This window comes from Hipposideros armiger, unplaced genomic scaffold (assembly GCF_001890085.2).
Source record: "Hipposideros armiger isolate ML-2016 unplaced genomic scaffold, ASM189008v1 scaffold_28, whole genome shotgun sequence".
Classification (NCBI taxonomy): domain Eukaryota; kingdom Metazoa; phylum Chordata; class Mammalia; order Chiroptera; family Hipposideridae; genus Hipposideros; species Hipposideros armiger.
In genome coordinates, this window is record NW_017731378.1 from 6,345,749 (window position 1) to 6,363,321 (window position 17,573).

Consider the following 17,573-nt stretch of genomic DNA (forward strand, 5'->3'; position numbering starts at 1 on the left):
CTAATATATGCTATGCTAGCATTTTAAAAATCCTGCTATTTAATAGTTTTGTTTTATAATGTATGGAAATGTTTTTTTGGCTTTATTTTGTACTTTGAGCCCCATGATTCAGATGATGTGTAGAAATAGCCCTAACAAATGGTGGCAGTAGAACCAAAGGCAGGAAAAAGTATATACGAGAAAGTAAAGTCATGTGCTCATTCAGTCACTCAGAAAGCATTAGGAGCTCAAAGAAGTTAGGTCGAGCTGGATATTAAAAGTCGAAATTACTTGCTGCTGATGAAGCCAGAGACATAGGCAGGGGGCAGATTTTGGTCAGGCTTTTTTAAGGAATTTAGAATATAGGAGGATCAGTGATAGTCCATTGGGCGGTTTTAAGTAGGGCGTTATAGAGTCAGAGTTGTATTATAAGATGATGGTTCTGGCCACAGTGTGCAGAGAGGATTGGAGGGGAAAGGCAGAAACCGTGAGATTGGCTAGTAGTGTTTTATATTATAGTAATCAGTACAGGGATTATCACATTTTGGACTAAGGTAATCAAAATTGGCAGGGACAGAATGAATCTGATTTTAGGCCTAATTGGAAGGTAAAATACACAGGGCTCAGAGACTAATTTTAGCAGGTAAATGGAAAAGAAGAGTTAAGGATGACTCTCAGGCCTTTGGCGTCACATTAACGGTTGGTAGAGATACTCACTAAGCCAGGCAGGAAATAGTGGGGGGGGACTAATAATGCTGGGACGGGGTATATTGTGAGGCATGTTGAGTTTGAGGTGTTTGTGAGACATCCAAATAGAAGAATCAACCAGGAAGCTAAGTTTTCAACTCTAAAACTGTGAGGAGACCTCAGCTGGAGGTTTAATTTATGAGCTGTCCCTTGAAAGATGGTAACTGAGGAAAATAAAAGCAAGAGTGAAAGAAGTCATTGAGGGGCAGTGTGTTGAATGAAAAGAAAAGAGGATTAAGCTGAGGGATGAGGAATGGTCCTATGATAAGGATAATAGAGAAAGTTGAGTATTCAAACGAGACGAAAAGGAAGACCAGACAAATACGGTGCTACGGAAGCACCTGGAAGAGAATGCTTAGAGGAGGATGGAACTGCCAGTGGTATCAAAAATTCTTAGGCGTTTAACCAAAGAAAAGGTCTGACTGCCTAAGTGTCTATTGGATTTAAATACTGGAAAGTTGAGACCAATGTCATTGAATTACTATAAGTAGATGGCATATTGCACCTATTGGATGGGGCCGGGGGCGGGGGCGGGGGAGGAACTTTTAAGTGAGTACTGAAAGGTAAATCACAGTCATAGCTATCACTTGTCAAGAATATTCATTATACCAAGTGCTCAAAACCAGTGTGGTTATCATCATACTCAATTATTTTTGTGGAAACCAAGGCCTCTAGAGGTTAAGTAACTTTCCAAGGTGACACAACATGAACAGACAAGTGTTCAGATTTGAACCTGCTTTCTCTGATGCCAAAGACTTGGACTACACCCTTCTGTCCATTAGGCTTGGGGATGACAAACTTTCTTGAGCAGCAGGATTTGCCTTGAGGTCCTTTGGGGGATATGTGCTTTGGAAAATATTGAGAACAAAGGGACCATGAAACCACTTCAATCAACTGAATCACTAAAACAATTCAGAACGAACAAAATATACAGTGCAATCATAGGGGAATCCTTTCCATGACTAAAGAGCAATAAAAGCAATAGTGTGATGAAGAGTGACATGGAGAATTGAGTGGGGGAAGAGGAGGAGAGAGAGGTGTCCCCAAGATCAGGGGACAGAGGAGCATAAGAATATGCCCCAGTACTTAAAGGAGGGACATCACAAAAATGAAGCCTCATTTGTATGCAGACCTACCCTTGCACAATATTTCAGCTCAACTCAGAAATGAAGGACTAAATCAGGGGAAAAAAATACCTATATTTCATATAGAGGCCCAGACACCCCTTTCTATGTGGTGATATACAAGTACAGATGACTTTATATTTATGTTTTAATTTCTTGTATTTATTCTCTCCTACTAACTCTATCTATATTTTCTCCTCTCTCCTTTTTTTTTTAGATCATGCTTCTTAGTGATCCTGAAATGGAGAGCAGCATATTGATAAGCTCAGACGAAGGGGCGACCTATCAGAAATACCGGCTCACCTTCTATATCCAGAGCCTGCTCTTTCATCCCAGGCAGGAAGACTGGGTGCTGGCCTACAGTCTGGATCAAAAGGTGAACAAACACTGTTTTCATTCACATCTTGTCACCCAGGTACAACTTCATGAAAGGCACTTGTTTACTCCATCCAAATTTTGGAGGGGATTCAGTGGCATTTCATTATTCCAACCAAGCTGATTTTATCTGCAGCATCTAACTTTCCTTTGTACTCTTTAGTATTGAAATCTGCAGGCAGGTATCTTTCATTTATCAGCAATGCTCTTTATTATTTCACAGATTCAAGACGGCTTTCTCTATAACTTTACTCATTTGACATTTAAAACAACGCTGTGAAGTAAGCAGCAAATGTGTATTTATAATAATTTTAGAGTGACGATAGTAAACAGAGGTGTTCAAATGCAGCCAGCTCGTAATTGGAGGAGCCAGGGTTTGAATGCACATGGTCAGATTCCAAGCCTAGGGTGTATTCCATCACACCATGCTGTCTTGATCTTTTTGAATCTTTTTGAAAATTTGAATATACCATTGTTCTGAGTTTAGCAAAGGAAGCAGAACCTCAAACATGTCCATTTTATTGTTTTCTAAAAGTACATTTCAGATATCGTGGGCCAATAAGTCCTCTGCTTTGAGCTCCAGATCCAATGTACCCAGCTGTGTACTTGACATTGTCCTTTGTATGTCTCAGAAGCCTCTTGATTTAACAACATACTCCATAAATGAACTTCTGTTCTTTCCCCCTCAACATAGCTGGTTTTCTTCCAGCATTCCCTAATTGTACCCATTTAGTTGCAAACGTCAGAAACCTAGAAGTCATCCTTCATACTTCCTTGTTCCTAACCCAGCACCTCTAATCCCTCAAGTCCTATCTCTAAATATTTCTTGATTTCCATGTACTTCATTCTGGTACCACCACCCCTCAAACATAGGTGACATCTGTCATTTGAATTATTGCCAGAGCCTCTTCCAGTGTGTTCATATGTATAACTTGAACAATATATTCCCCAAATGTAGATCTGGTGATTTCATGCCTTCGTTAAAACTCCTTCAGCATTTTCTCATTGCTCACAGGAAAAAGACCCCAGTCCTCAGCAGGATCTGTGAGCACCTGTTTGGTCTGATCTCTCCTTCTCCCTTTTGACTCACTGTTATCACTTCCCCCTGAATGGCTTCCTTCAGCCCCTCACCCCAGCTGTCTCCTTGTTCTAGTTCCTGGGCCTAGAACCTTCTTCCCTAAAGCAAATCTCATCGCTGTCAAATCGCAGATCTAGTATTACTTCTTGGGACTGCTTTCCTAAATTCTTTGATAAAGTTTTACCATCCTTGATGCTCTTTCTCATAGCGCTGTGAGAAAGAGCATCGATAGCCCTTCAGAGTACCAGAGTACCTGCCATGTTGAAATTCCGCACTGATGCATGTGAGTTCTGGGCCGTCGCCATTCCTCCCTAGGTCACAAGCTCCTAGAAGACAAGAACGTCTCTGGTTTTACTCACTGTTGTAGCACCGGTCCCCAGCACAGTACCTGGTACTTTATAAGTGCTCAGTAAATATTTGTTAAGTCAACAGATTAGTGGATAAATGCATAAATGCTATGGTAACAAACCCTCTAGCGTTGGGGGTGTCTTATACTTAAGAAAATGGACTGTAGGTGCTTCTTCTTGGTATTTCCTGCCATCTCCAGAACCTAAGTACAATGCTTGATGCCAAACTATTATGTAATAAGATTGTAGAATCAATCAGTAAAGGGAAATAGAAAATTCCAAGCACTGCCTTGCATAGAGATATCCACAGAATAATCTTGGCTGAAATAGCTTCTTCTCTTTGTTCTGTCTTAAATCCTAAAGCAGTTGCCCTTCAGTATATATTTGAATATGTGACTGTAAATGTGAGTGTGTGTGTGTGTGTGTGTGTGTGTGTGTGTGTGTGTGTGTGATGTCAGCACCTTTAAACAATAATTTCAACATAACCTTTATATCTCTCATTAATGGAGCCTTGAGGTGGGCGTCAGGTGCTTAATGCAATCCCCTTAGGACACCCACATGACATTTGCAGAGCAAAAGCCACTGCAAATACATTTCTTTCATGGCATCAAGTGGATATTGTATGAAAGACTTAGCCAAATGTCAGGTCGTCTGTGAGTTTAGATGCTCAGTGTTGCCAGGAATTTTGAAGCTATATTGAAAAAAATAAACGATTTGGGTGTTGTTCAATGGCTGGATTGTAATTTATTTAGAAGAGGCTCAGGAGTCCTAAACCATGTTTTCATTAGTACAGAGACAAGCTACATTAGAAGCAACAGACCTCTCATTCCAGGAGGTTGAGAAACCAAATGCAGTGTGCTTTGTGTTTATCCAGAAGGAGTATTCATTTTCTCCATCCCCACAGCAGGAAGAACCTTTGGGGCACTGTTCAAAAAGGACTTACCCGTGTGGATATAATGTATTCAAAACACTTCCAGGCTTGGTGGCTACTTTTACACTTAGTAAAAATATCGAGAAACGTGGCAGTGGGTGTGGATGGATTTTCCTAACCACACTCGCATTTCTGGATGCATTATTCCTTAAGTACTCTTTCTGGTTGACATCTTTTGTGTATAGTGGCTGAATGCTCTTCAGGCCATAAAGGTTCGAACGGGGGCCCTGCCATTCTTTTAAATAAATGGTGTGAAGAGGCAGATGATGCCTCTGGCGACATTTGCAGAGATGACATAAAACACCCAGACTCAGTCATCCAGGTTGCAGAAGATTTTTTTCTTTATTTGGGGAGTAATTTATCAGCTTAGAGTCAAAGAGAGTGATACTATGCAGCAGCGAATGAAGTTGTAAGGTAGTGGAGATTGATATACAATTCCTTATTTCAGACTGGAGCCTTGTCTGATATGCATGCGTCGAGGCAGCTGGCTTCTTCTGGAGAAAATGAAAACTGCTAGTGTTAAGGTAACTGCTGCATCAAAGGGAGATGTTTGTGATGAGGAGTGAATCGATGTTTCCATTATTGTGCCTTTGATGAAATGCACTAGCAATTTCTTTAGAATTGGTAAGGCTGTCTCATTCTGTTGTATGTATTACAAAAGACTTAATTGAATGATATTTTACAGGGACAATAACCAATCGCTTTCCCTTTCAAATTGCTACCCCAAAGCTGCAGGAGACTTGCCAGGAGATCTCACTTGGTCAAGGCACTGCTGGGGAACTAGGGAAATGCCTTCTGGAGAGAACAAAATCATATCTAGAAATTTAGTGATGCACATAGCGTTGCATTAGTTAGGTACCCAATGGCAGCTTTTGAATCAACTGGGAAATATGGCTACCTTACCCTGGTGGTCAAGGCCAGGTTGTAGGTGAAGATCATCCAAGCCTTCCGACTTCCTAAGCTGCAAAGGGGTGGGGAGGTAAGGGGCAAATGCACCTTGTCCTTGACCCTGCTGGAGGGCCATGCCTCTCCAGTTCTGATATGTACCAATATAGGAAAGTCCTTTCTGTCTTCCGCTCAGCTTGACTTGGGTTTTGATCAAGTCCTTTCATCCTGGCCATCTTATGAAAGTCCCAAATTCCTGCCAATTCCTGTGCCAGCTCCTCCTCTGCCCAACAGATTTTCCTGTAGTCTTGAACTTCAATATAAAAGGACTCAGTACTTAGTAAAGACAAGAGATTCTCTCTTGGATATAAGAATCTTTGGAGAAGCTTTACAAGGATCTTTGCAATTAAAAAATTACCAGCAAAAGTAATAGGTTATGGTTGACCAAACTGGAAATAAAAGAAAAGCTACTCCTGTTCTCTCTCCTCCCCTCCCCTCCTTTGTCCTCTCCTGTGAGAACCAAAGCTCTAGAAAGTCTTTTGAGGGCTGTATATTTACCAATTATTTAAGAGGAAGGATTCTTTTTTTTGTTTTCATCAGGATATTTTCTCACTGATGACTGAAATAGCTTACCTTGTGATGTTTTGGATTACCTGGAGGGTTCAATAATCTTATTAAAACTGAAAATTTTTGAAAGATTTTGAGATAGGTTTTGAGGACGTTGCAATCCTATAAATAGATAGGTGCTATTCTCATCGCTGTAGAAAGCTGGTTGTTTAAACATCCCTCATTTTGACAAGAGAGTGTAGTTTTTTTAAAAAATGGGCACGTGCTCATGTATTCACAGATGCATACATCCTGGCACAGGGGACCTTCCACCGGAGATAGAGGACTAAAAATAGCTACTTTTCTGCATAAGAGGTAGTATTGCAAAGCTCTTTATTATCATTTATCTTCTTGGCAAAATGAAACTTTAACAAATACACCTGGCTTTGGAGATCAGAGATGAGGAACTCAATGGGATTTCATTCTATTGTTTTTCAGACACTTCTGGGAAAGACTGTTCTAGAATATCCAATGATTTCAATCTCAAAACAACTTTCTGAAATACTAGCACACTAATGATAGTTTGCTGTTACAATAGTTGGGGAGGTGGGTGTGCAACTATGTTTTTTTGTTTTTTTTGTTTTTTTTGGTCACCTGCTACCAGCCATGTTCAATAGCAGCTGACAGACTGATGAGCTGGTTAAGAGGCCGATGCGTTTTAGGCATGGTCACTGGCAAAATGGGGTTCACAGTGGAGGAAGTGATAGTGGTTCCATGTGGGCTTTTCTCCTTGGGTCCTGCCTGGGGCTGCCACGTCATGCACGAGTGGGGCACTGGGCAATTTGAGTATATCTGGAGTGGAGGGCCTGAAAATTCAAAAGGAAGTTTAAACCTGTATTTATGGAATGCTGGATAAAAACAAAGCTGTTTCTTTCTCATATAAGCCCTCAGATTGGAAATGTAATTGTATTCAGAGCCTCCAGGATTAGTAGGTGATGCTAACTTTTCTCAGTAGCCATTGGCAAAAACAAGCATCATGTCTTCCTCACCTGGTGGGAATAAAGCTGTTGGGGATTAACTAGGGATGGCCATGATTTTGAAGCTTATCCCCCATGGAATAAGAGTAGGACTGAAGGGCATTTTTTATTTGGAGAAAAACATTGCATTTCCATTAGGACCTCTTCCATGCCTACAAAACCATTTGCAGATCATTTAAGAGAAGAAAATCCATAGTCCCACTCATCTATGACAAACTGATACTGCTCCTACAGATGCCTCATCAGTACAGTAGAGATGTGCTATCTCCATCACCATAGAAACACCAGTTTCCATGAGGCCATTTTCCTATAGAAAACAAAAACAGTGGACCAAGAATGGCCCTATTTTTTATTAAGGAGGTGTAACAACCACTGTGTTATTCAAATAATACCATTAATCTATGTGCACTGAGTTCTGAATGAAATAACTGGTTTAATGTAGAGTATTAACTTGCATTCAAGGAGAATGGTGCAGTAGGAGTCCACTCATGTTAACATCGTTCATGAGAACATGAGCTCAATGGAATAACCTTCAGCAAACTTATGGATTTGATGGCTTTATCTTTCCAAGCCTGCTTTTCCTATGTCGTCCCAGACTTTTGTTTCTTTCCTCTACCTTCTAGGTGTCCATTTTGATAACCTGACACATTTTTTTTTTCCAGAGAAAAGGACATTTGCTAAAATAATGGAAGATGCAGTGTATGTGTGTGTGTGTGTATGTGTGTGTATATGTATGTATGTATTAAGAAGGGAACTCAGATACCTTTTTCCAGCAACATCTTTCTCAGGCAACTATGCTCTCATGGTAGGATTCAGCCTTGGTAGTATTTTGGTGAAGGAGGTGACTATAGCTACAGGTGGGCAAGGAGGTGGAGCAAAGGAGCTGTGTAGCCTTCTCTGTGTTCTGCTACCCACTTCCTACATGGAGTGGCCTTGTCTTCACACAGGCTGATCCTTTGTGCTCACACTTTGGCCCAATGTCCCTAACTCTGACCCCTTTGGTTTCCAGTTTTCCAGCAGGACTCAGGAATTCTTCTGCTTGTTTCTTCCTTTGCAAGCCTTCCTAGACTTACAACCTTATCTATTTGACCTGAGCATACCTTCTATCCTTCCTCCATTCTCTGCATCCATCTTGACCACTCACCCCAGTATGGCAGCATGTAGTCTTTTGAAGTCAGGGTCAATCTTTAAACCAGAGTGTAATAGACATAGAGGAAAGTGCACATTTCATGGGCTCAGTGAATTTTCACAAACTGGCTACACCTAGGAAACCAGCACCCTAATCAAGAAACACACCAGGACTGGCACCCCAGAATATCCCATGTGTATCTTCCACACACCCTGGAGGGCTGCTATCAGTCATGGTCGGTTTTAATCTTATGTTGGGAACTGATGACTGGCTAAACTGGCGAAGGAATAGACACAACATGAATTGCTTGGGAGAAAGGTTGGAAGGTAGCAAGGAAGATAAATAACAGAGAAGGAGAAAAATTTGAAGTATTAACTATAGAAGACTAGACTACACCAAAGGTAAGAATTCATTAATGTTGAATAAGCCCAACTAATCCAGAGAATTCATAAGGAAACGTTAAAAAACAACAACAATGTTCATTTAAAATGAACAGTTTTCATTTTTAAAAATGTGCTTTTTTCTGTGCCACAAGGAAAATAACCATTGCTGGCAAAGTTGTGGTGAAACTCCTATTCTGAAGTAGTATCGATGCCGCGCACATAAGTTTTTCTTCCTAGGAAACATCTTCACAGTATGTGTACCAGAACACATGTACATATTCATAACTTTGATCCAGCGATTCAGTTACTCCACTTTTGAGACTATACCAAATGGAACAATACCACGAAGCTTTAGGCATAATGTTTATCAAAGTCATTCATAATGGGAAAAATGGGATAGAAACTTAGTGAAGTCCCAAGATAAGGGACTTTAAATCATAGTGTACATGTTTCCCAGAATATTATGCAGCCATTAAAATGGTGGTCATGATGACTGTGTAGGAAGATGAATACATATTAATACCTATTTATTACATCTTGGTCTCATGTTACATACATCATATATAGATACACACACATTAATTCATAATACATATTCAATAAAGTAGTACTCTTTGAACACAGGTATATAAAAATAAAATAAGAAAAAGGATGCAAAGAGGGAAGGAAGGAGAAAAATTTCAAAAAGAATAGAAGGGTTCTGGGTTCTGCTAAGATGATGGAATTATGTTTATGGATTTTTTTCCACACCATTTGTTTTCCAAATTTTCTATTCTTTCATTAGATTAGCTTTATAATTAAAATATTCTGAAAAGTAATCTACCTTGAATAGCTTATGTTCAGTCCTAATTATAAGGCAGTGCTCTTAAAAAAGGTTTTAAGTGTGAATAGCATCAATTTAGGTAAAATCATTTCAAATTATTATTTAAATACCTTTTCAAGAGGCACTGTGGCGTAGAAGAAAATTTCCCTGAACTAGGAATACACTGAGATGAGGGTTTCTCTTTTCTTCAGCTTTGCTTTTCACTATGGTCCCTGTTGAACTGTGAAACTCTAGGAATTATATTTTTTTCTCCTAACAAAAAGTGTACTCTTGTTGGATATAACTTCAATCTATATTATTTACAACTCAGCGATAGATATAGGTTTTATTATTTAGAAGCACCCACTATAGATAGATGTTAAGGAAGTGATTTATTCTGGTAGTTTTCAGATGAATTTTGCAGCTATATCCCAAATTGAATTAGTATTTGGTTATTTGATTTGACAGCTGTAATGGAAACAGATACTCCGGAGCCAAGGGCTGTAGACATATGCAGGGAATTAAGGTTTGTGTCAGTAACTCTTACACTCCCCATGTTACTCAGTGCTGGACATATAGGTGCTTCTCAGAAATGGAGATATATGTGCTTAAGTATCTCCTGCATATGGGCACTGACAGGTGCTTTTATATATATCATTACATTGAATCCTCATACGAATCTGCAAGGTGGGTATTATTTCCAAGTAACACATGAGCATATGACTCTTGAAGGTGATATTAACTTGCTCAAGGTCACACAGCCTGTGAGGAGCCTGGCTAGCTCTCTATCCGAGGCTTAGTTGAGGTTCACCTCCCAGCCCCCACAATCCAACCCCCTCTCCCGCCCTCCACAACCCCACAGACCACCACACCGCACCCTCCCTAGTAGAGAGACAAACTTTCCAACTCAGGGCAGAATCCCTTATGGGCCATTTTACACTGAACCTCAACCCCCAGGGAACACTTACAATCGTGAGACAACACAGTCAGCCATGAAGAGACCAAACCTTTAAATGAATGCAGCAGCTCTTCTGTTATACCCCCTTAGCTGATGGCATGGTTGGGGTGGGACTTTGAGGAAGGAAGTCATCAAGCTGCTTACTGATGGATGATAGGCCATAGGACTAATTAATTCTGCATTAGGCAGAAGATAAAAAAGAAGGATTTTTTTTTGTTTTGTTTTGTTTTTTTCAGATTTTGTCTAGCTTTGTTCACTTTTCCCATTGTCTTGTTTTACCATTTGGGTTAATATATAGGTTAAAGTAAAATGTTTGCCATTTAAGTAGGGAATACTATGATCTGAAGATTTTTAAGGAAGCTTATGGAGACATCTTTAATATGGTAATGAAGATAAAAGTTGAAATCATTTAACTTCATTTACAAATCATGAATATGTATTATGCTTTAAATGAAAAGAAGGGCTAAAACAGATATAGTGTTTGTTCAATTTTGCTAAAGAGAAGACAATTTGTCAAGATTTTTCCCCCAAAAACTCAAGCAATATGCAAATGTAGGAAAATCAGACCCCCATGTTAATTCCATGGCATGATGAATATTTTTATAATCCTAATTAGTACCAGTCATTTAGTCTAGCAATTTTCCCCAATCTAGCCAATCTGAAATTAAAATAGATGCCTTGATTACAAAACTCATTAGCAAAGAAGCACCCTTCTCAGTAACCAGTTCATTTAAAATGCACACACTGAATGAAGTGGGGAACACTTGTGTTGGCAATTGGCATAAGTGAAGTGAGTCTTAATTGGAAGCATTGTGAAGTATTTGTATTGCTGCATGTTTCATTGCAGTATAATATATCATTCATTAAATGTAACAAAAGCAACTTTTAAATGGTTTAATTAAGCAGAGTTGGTGCACTTGGTTAATTTTTACAAAGTCGAATGTCACAATTGTTTGGATTTGAAGTACTGATGTGTATTAATGTCAGAAAGACGAAGCCTGACTCTGCATTTATCACTCTGGTTATGCGGAGAATGGCAGGTTTAATGTGAAAGGAGAAAATTAAATTATAGAACATTGACTTCTTACTTAAAAGTACCCACATGCATATTGTCCTCATGCATTTGGACGTGGAGACTCCAGAACTGCCTGATTTATGGCTGGGAAGAGAGGAGGCAGCCCGAGGACTCAAAGTGAAATGGAGGGAGAAAATGAAAGGAGAAACACAGTTGGCGATTTTTCTCTTTGTAATTTCTTTTTAAATTTTCTCTTTTAATCGAGGGAGGAAGTAGTAGGTGGAGAGAAACTCTATCCAGTACATTTTCATCTACTCAAAAGAGCAATAGAGATGCGTAGCGGTGCAGATTGATGTTCTGCCTAAGCCAAATGTGGTAGGAGTGAGAGAGGAGGGGGAAATTGGCTCCGGACCAGGGAAATGCTGGAAACGGGGACTCCACAGAAGTCCTGAATCAGGGCCAGGTAGCAAGGAGTTCAAGGCTGGTTTTTTCTGTAGAAGAGTCTACAGAATGGGTTGCCATAGTGGCAGCTCTGTAGGCAGAAGCCACCGTTCCACTAATGGTCATTTTCTGTGTAATCCAGATGTCAGCTGTTACCTCATATTTATGGCCTACATCATCCCCACATCAGTGACGATGCAGAACTCAGCCATGTTGCTGATTTCCATGAGGAATCTAATTTTAAGCAGGCACTGTTGATATCCTGCCCATGACCATTTGGTATTCCCACTGTAGTACACTCCCACTGGCTTCTGATTGCTGAGATTTGCATTTCTTGGCTGGAGGGCTTTCTCCAAACCCTGCGGAGGCTATTTCACTCCTCTGCAGAGCGTGTTATAGAAGCACCAAGGACTTAACCTATAGGAGCAGCATTCAGCCAGTCACCCAAGGAAACTGATGTATAGATACCCTGGCTTTCTTCTCATGTGGGACAACTCTGAGGCATGTGGTTCATACTTCTTTTCCAGAATTTTCCAGTGGGATTAAACTCAGTTACCCACAGAGTTAGCTGGCTTTATAATATGCCATATACCGACTGCTTTCATTGCCTGGGTCATTTCTCTACCTCTGATAAATGACTAAATTTTTGTCTTAGTGTCTGCACCTGAGGGAACTCGAACCAACTGTGCCAAGCATTTTGCAGTTTAGATGGTGGTAGCTGAAGGATTGTGGGGTCAAGGAGAGAGATCACAGCACAGAGGTTTCCACCCAGAAAGTCCCCTTTGACATTTCTGTGTTCCTAGCCTGTCCTGACCATGCCACCTTCTGGTTCTCCTCACTGCTGTAAGCTGAATAATGCCCCTCCCCAAAAGATGTCTACCTTCGAATCCCCAGAACCTGTGACTATGTTCCCCTACAGCAGGGGTCATTAAACTTTTGAGACAGAAGAGCCGCCAGGGGTCGGCAAACTGTGGCTCCCGAGCCGCAGGCTCTGAAGTAAAATTGAAGATGAAAATAAAACTCTCATAGTTTCATTTATAAAATTTTTAAAGGATATCATTCACATAATGGTGATTATGTAAAAATATATTTATGGCTCTCAAATAATTTTTAAATTTGTTTTGAGGGACAGGATTGGCTCTTCCAGGGGTTGGCAAACTTTTGAGATGGAATGTCCCCAAAGAGCCGCATGGGGCTCGCGAGCCACAGTTTGCTGCCCCCTGCCCTACAGGGTAAGAGGGACTTGGCAGATGTGACTAAGTTAAAGATCTTGAGAGGGGCAGAGTAGCCTGGATTATCCCGGGGTGCCCAAAGCAATCACAGGGTTTCAGAAAGGGAGGCAGGAAAGGAAGAGTCAAAACAAGGAAATGTGACAGTGGAAACAGAGACTGGCGCGATGCCCTTTGAAGATGAGGCCTCGTGGCAAGGGCTGTCGGCAGCCTCCAGAGGCTGGAAAAGGCGAGGATATGGATTCTCCTCTGGAGCCCCCAGAAGGAACACAGCCCTGCTGACACCTTGATTTGAACGCCATAGGACTGATTTCAGACCTCTGACTTCCAGAACTGAACAATAATAAATCTAGGTAAGCCACTAAGTTTATGATAATTTGTTTTAGCAATGATGGGAAACTATTGGGTTGTCGGAAAAGTCATGATGCATTTTTGCAATGAAAAACATAGAAAAAATACGTCATGACTTTTCCGACAACCCAATAATACACTTACTGACCCTGCCCCCTGCTTTCATGGACCTTCTGCCCCACAAGCAGGGAGAATCTCCCACTTATCTTCACCTGCTTCTTGGAAACCCCGGCATCCAGACCCAGACACAGGCCATCCCGGTCTTGCTTTGACTTCTCTTCACACGGATCCATGCAGTCTTGACATAAGAAGAGTTCCTCCTGGGAGGAATTCTCATGGAAAAAAAATGTTTGTAGCCTTGTCATATATTGTATTCATTTGCTGTTCTTTTCTTAACAAAGTATCAGACTGGGTGGCTTAAACAACAGAAATGTAAGGTCTCATAGTTCTGAAAGCTGGAAACCTGAGATGAAGGTGTCAGCAGGGCTGTTGTCTTCTGAGACCCCTCTCCTTGGCTTGCAGATGGCCTGTTCTCTGCCTCTTCACAAGGTCTTCCCTCTGTGTGTATCTGTGTCCTGATTTCCTCTTCTGACAGGAATACCAGTCAAGTTGCACTTGGACCTGCCCTACTAACCACATGTTAACTTTAAAAACCCTGTCTCCAAATATTGTGACATTCTGCGGTACTGGGGGTTAGGACTTCAACATATGAATTTGGCAGGAACAGAATTCAGCCCATAACATATACTCGTATGCATGTCAAGGCTGCTGCGTGATGAAAGGCTTGTTGTCCTTTGTGCCTCTACTGCCCTGTGAAAGTAGGACTCTCTTTCTGCCATGTAGCTTGAGGGCTCCTGAGGCACATGGAATGGACCCAATCACCATAAAGGATTTGCAGTGGGGGTGGGAGGTAAGGAGAATGAGGGTGGGGCCAATCCTTGAGATGGAAAACAGATCCTCATGAGAGGCACTGAGACTGGTCAGGAAGGTTTCAAACTGTTCTTGGCCCTGAGTCAGGCTAGGGAATCATGGAGGGCACAAGAGAAAAGATGGCACCTGGGCCATGAAGACCACTGGGAGGAAATTTAAGGGAACGGAGTCTGAAAGAAATCTCAAATGGAAACATATTGGAGAATCATGGCTATTTGCTCACATAAGCTAGATTTGCTTTGTTTTGGTGCTTTATTTTTGTTCTCTCTTTGCATTTGAAAGGGTCAGTAGATCTCAGATGTGCCAGAAGTTACAGAAAGAGGTTTGGTTGGCCTGAATATGTTACAAATCTTAAAATTTATCATTGGCTTTCCCAGAGCTTGGAGAATAAAGTTCTCTCACCACATAGACCATCGTAGTTCTAACTTTCTATCCCTTTTCCCAAACACCCCCTTCACTCATGCACCTGGGGGCACATTCTCCTGTTTCACCACAAAATGACTTAGCACATGTGCGCTCCTCTGGGAGTCCTTTTCTCCTTCTTCATCTGGCTACTCCTGTTTATCTTTCAAAACTCAATGCAAGAAAGCTTTTGAGAGAAAGCTTTCCCTAGACAAACTTATCTATAAAAACATAAATAAACTTATCAAGATTTTGAACAAATATCTAGAAAGAAGCTATTTTCACATTTGCACACTGGAAAGCCTTTTATAGCTTACCATTGTATAAGTACATAAGGGGTGGAGGGATCAAAATTTTTCTCAGTGTTTAGGACATCCAAAGATCATAAACTGTCCCTGGACAAGAGATAAAGAGGAGCTGAACTAAGGTGATAATTGTGGGGCTGAAAAGAAAGGGGACAAATTATACCGTGTACAAGCAGACTTTGTGAGTGTATAGAAGTCACAGGAAGGAAAGGTGCCTGATAACCCCAACCATGATAACAGCCAAAAGGACACCATTGATTTGATGGTCTGATTGCCTGGAAAAATATCTAAGCCAAGGGCTGTGCCCACAGCTTGTTTCTTTGTTGACAAAGGAGATGCTTGTTTCTCAAAAACACGGAGTGAGAGAGGGGTAAACCTTGGTAGGCACTGCCACCAAGGTGTGCTGAGGAAGGGATAATGAATGACCTTCCTTTGTGGTTGCTATTTCCTTTAGCTGATTTTCTGACATTTTGAACATTGCAGGCTGCAGCAAGCAGTAACTGTCTGATTAAGTTATCGAAACAAGGCTTTTAAAAATGGAGACATTTTAATTTGAAGTGCTTGGTAGAGATAGCAGAAGTGGTAATCTAGAAGCTTTGTAATAAGCAGCTGGGGAACAAGTAAGGGAAAAAAAAAGATGTATTAACTCTCCTTTCTTCATATACTACTGTGATGTTAATATTGGGTTCGAATGTTTTTATAATTGTGATGCTGAAAAGTGTTTGAGGAATCCATCCTCTCCGTCTATCTCAGGCATGGATGGGCTCGGGAACCTTCCAACCCAGGGGCTCCAGCCCCCAAAGGGAGCTTTCAAGTTTCAGTAACAGATCATTGCTCCTGATACAATCTGTCTACCCTTAGGTTTATACAATATTTTTCCCTTTTTTGATGTTGAAAATATCAGTTTAATAACCAGGTTACAAAGCTGATATTATTCATGTAATCTCCATTACAGGTATCACAACTTAATCGCTAAAAATAACTGAAAACTGTGCCACAGCATTTGTCTTTTTTTCCTTTCATGTAACTTACTAACAGATATCAGAGTCTAGCATGTTTTAACAAAAATTCATGTTTTTAAAATATTGATTCTTTTTTGTTTTGTTTTTTTTGTCAAGTGAATATTGATACAATGAATGGGAAAATGAGGGGGAAAAAGCATAGAGAGAAAAAACCATTTCTTACCTTTTAGTATATCTCCTGGGAAGTATCAACAGCCTGCTTTTTATTACCCAGTTACGAGGTCAAAGATATTATATTAAACAAATACTTACTGAACATTTACTATGTACCTGGAGGATACTAATACTATCTCTGCTGCCTTGGAAAAAGAAACATTGACCAAATAAATAATTAATGCCAATTGTGAGAAGTGCTGCAAGATAGAAATATCGATTTTTATGAATGCATGTATTGAAGAGACGACCTGACCTATCTTCAAAGATGTTTGATATAATTACTGTATTGGAGAGTTGAGATATTGTCCTGGAGTTAAACATTTTTAAGTGCTTACAAACATTTAAAATAAAACTATAGTCACTCTATGAGTTGCTTTCAGATTTTTATAAACAACCTTATTGAGGTATAACTGACATTCAATAACTACACAAATTAAAGTGTACAAATTTAATAAGTTTTGACATGGATACACCCATGCAGTCATAAGTACAGTAAAAAAAAAATGAACCTATCCATCACCCCTCCAAAGTTTTATTGTGTTCTTTTGTAATCCCTATCTCGCACCCTTCTTCACTGCCCCCCCCCCACCATATTTGCATTTGGGTATTTGCTTACTGTATCTATAGATCAGTTTGCATTCTGTAGAATTGTATATAAAAGGAATCATACAGTATATTCTCTGTTTTTGCATGGTTTTTTTCTCTTATAATTATTTTGAGATTCATCCATGTTGCTGAATATATCAGTAGATTATTCTTTGTTTCTTTCTTTTTTTGGCTGGTATATATTGTATGTGTAACCCACAATTGCTTTATCTATTCTCCTAGTAATGGACATTTGAGTTGAATCTAGGTTTTGGCTATTGCAAATAAAGATGCTATGACCATTCCTGTACAAGTTTTTTTGTGAATATATACTTTTATTTCTCTTGGGCAGATACCTAGTAATGAAATGACTGGATCATATGGTAATTTTTTTTAAGTCATATGGTCATATGGTACCATTTTTTTTTAAAGAAAATGTCTGTTTTCCAAAGTGGTTGTACCATTTCACATTTCTCCCAGCAGTATGTGAGAGTTATAGTTATACCACATCCTCACCAACACTTGTTAAGGTCAGTCTTTTTAATTTCATAATTTACTAAGTATGTAGTTGTATCTCTTTGTGATTAATTTTCATTCTCTCAGTGACTAAGAATGTTATGAGCGTCTTTGCATGTGCTTGTTTGTTATCTATATATTTTCTTTGGTGAAGTCCCTGAGCAAATATTTTGCCCATTTAAAAATTGGGTTGTTTTTGTTTTATTATTGAATGTTGAAAGTCCTTCTATGTTCTGGATAAAAGTCCTTTATCAGACACATGATTTGCACATATTTTCTCCCCCTACTGTAGCTTGTCTT

At 40.0% G+C, this 17,573-nt stretch overlaps 1 protein-coding gene across 1 annotated transcript in view; it reads left to right on the top strand.

Annotated features, from left to right (window-relative positions):
* The window catches only part of SORCS3 (sortilin related VPS10 domain containing receptor 3), a gene marked incomplete at its 3' end in the record, with an annotated part of 397,797 nt that overhangs the window by 293,026 nt on the left and 87,198 nt on the right, over positions 1-17,573 (top strand). The window contains exon 4 of the mRNA XM_019636290.1: positions 2,068-2,226. Within this exon, the coding sequence (XP_019491835.1) occupies positions 2,068-2,226 (159 nt within the window). The remainder of the gene's footprint in view (positions 1-2,067; positions 2,227-17,573) is intronic.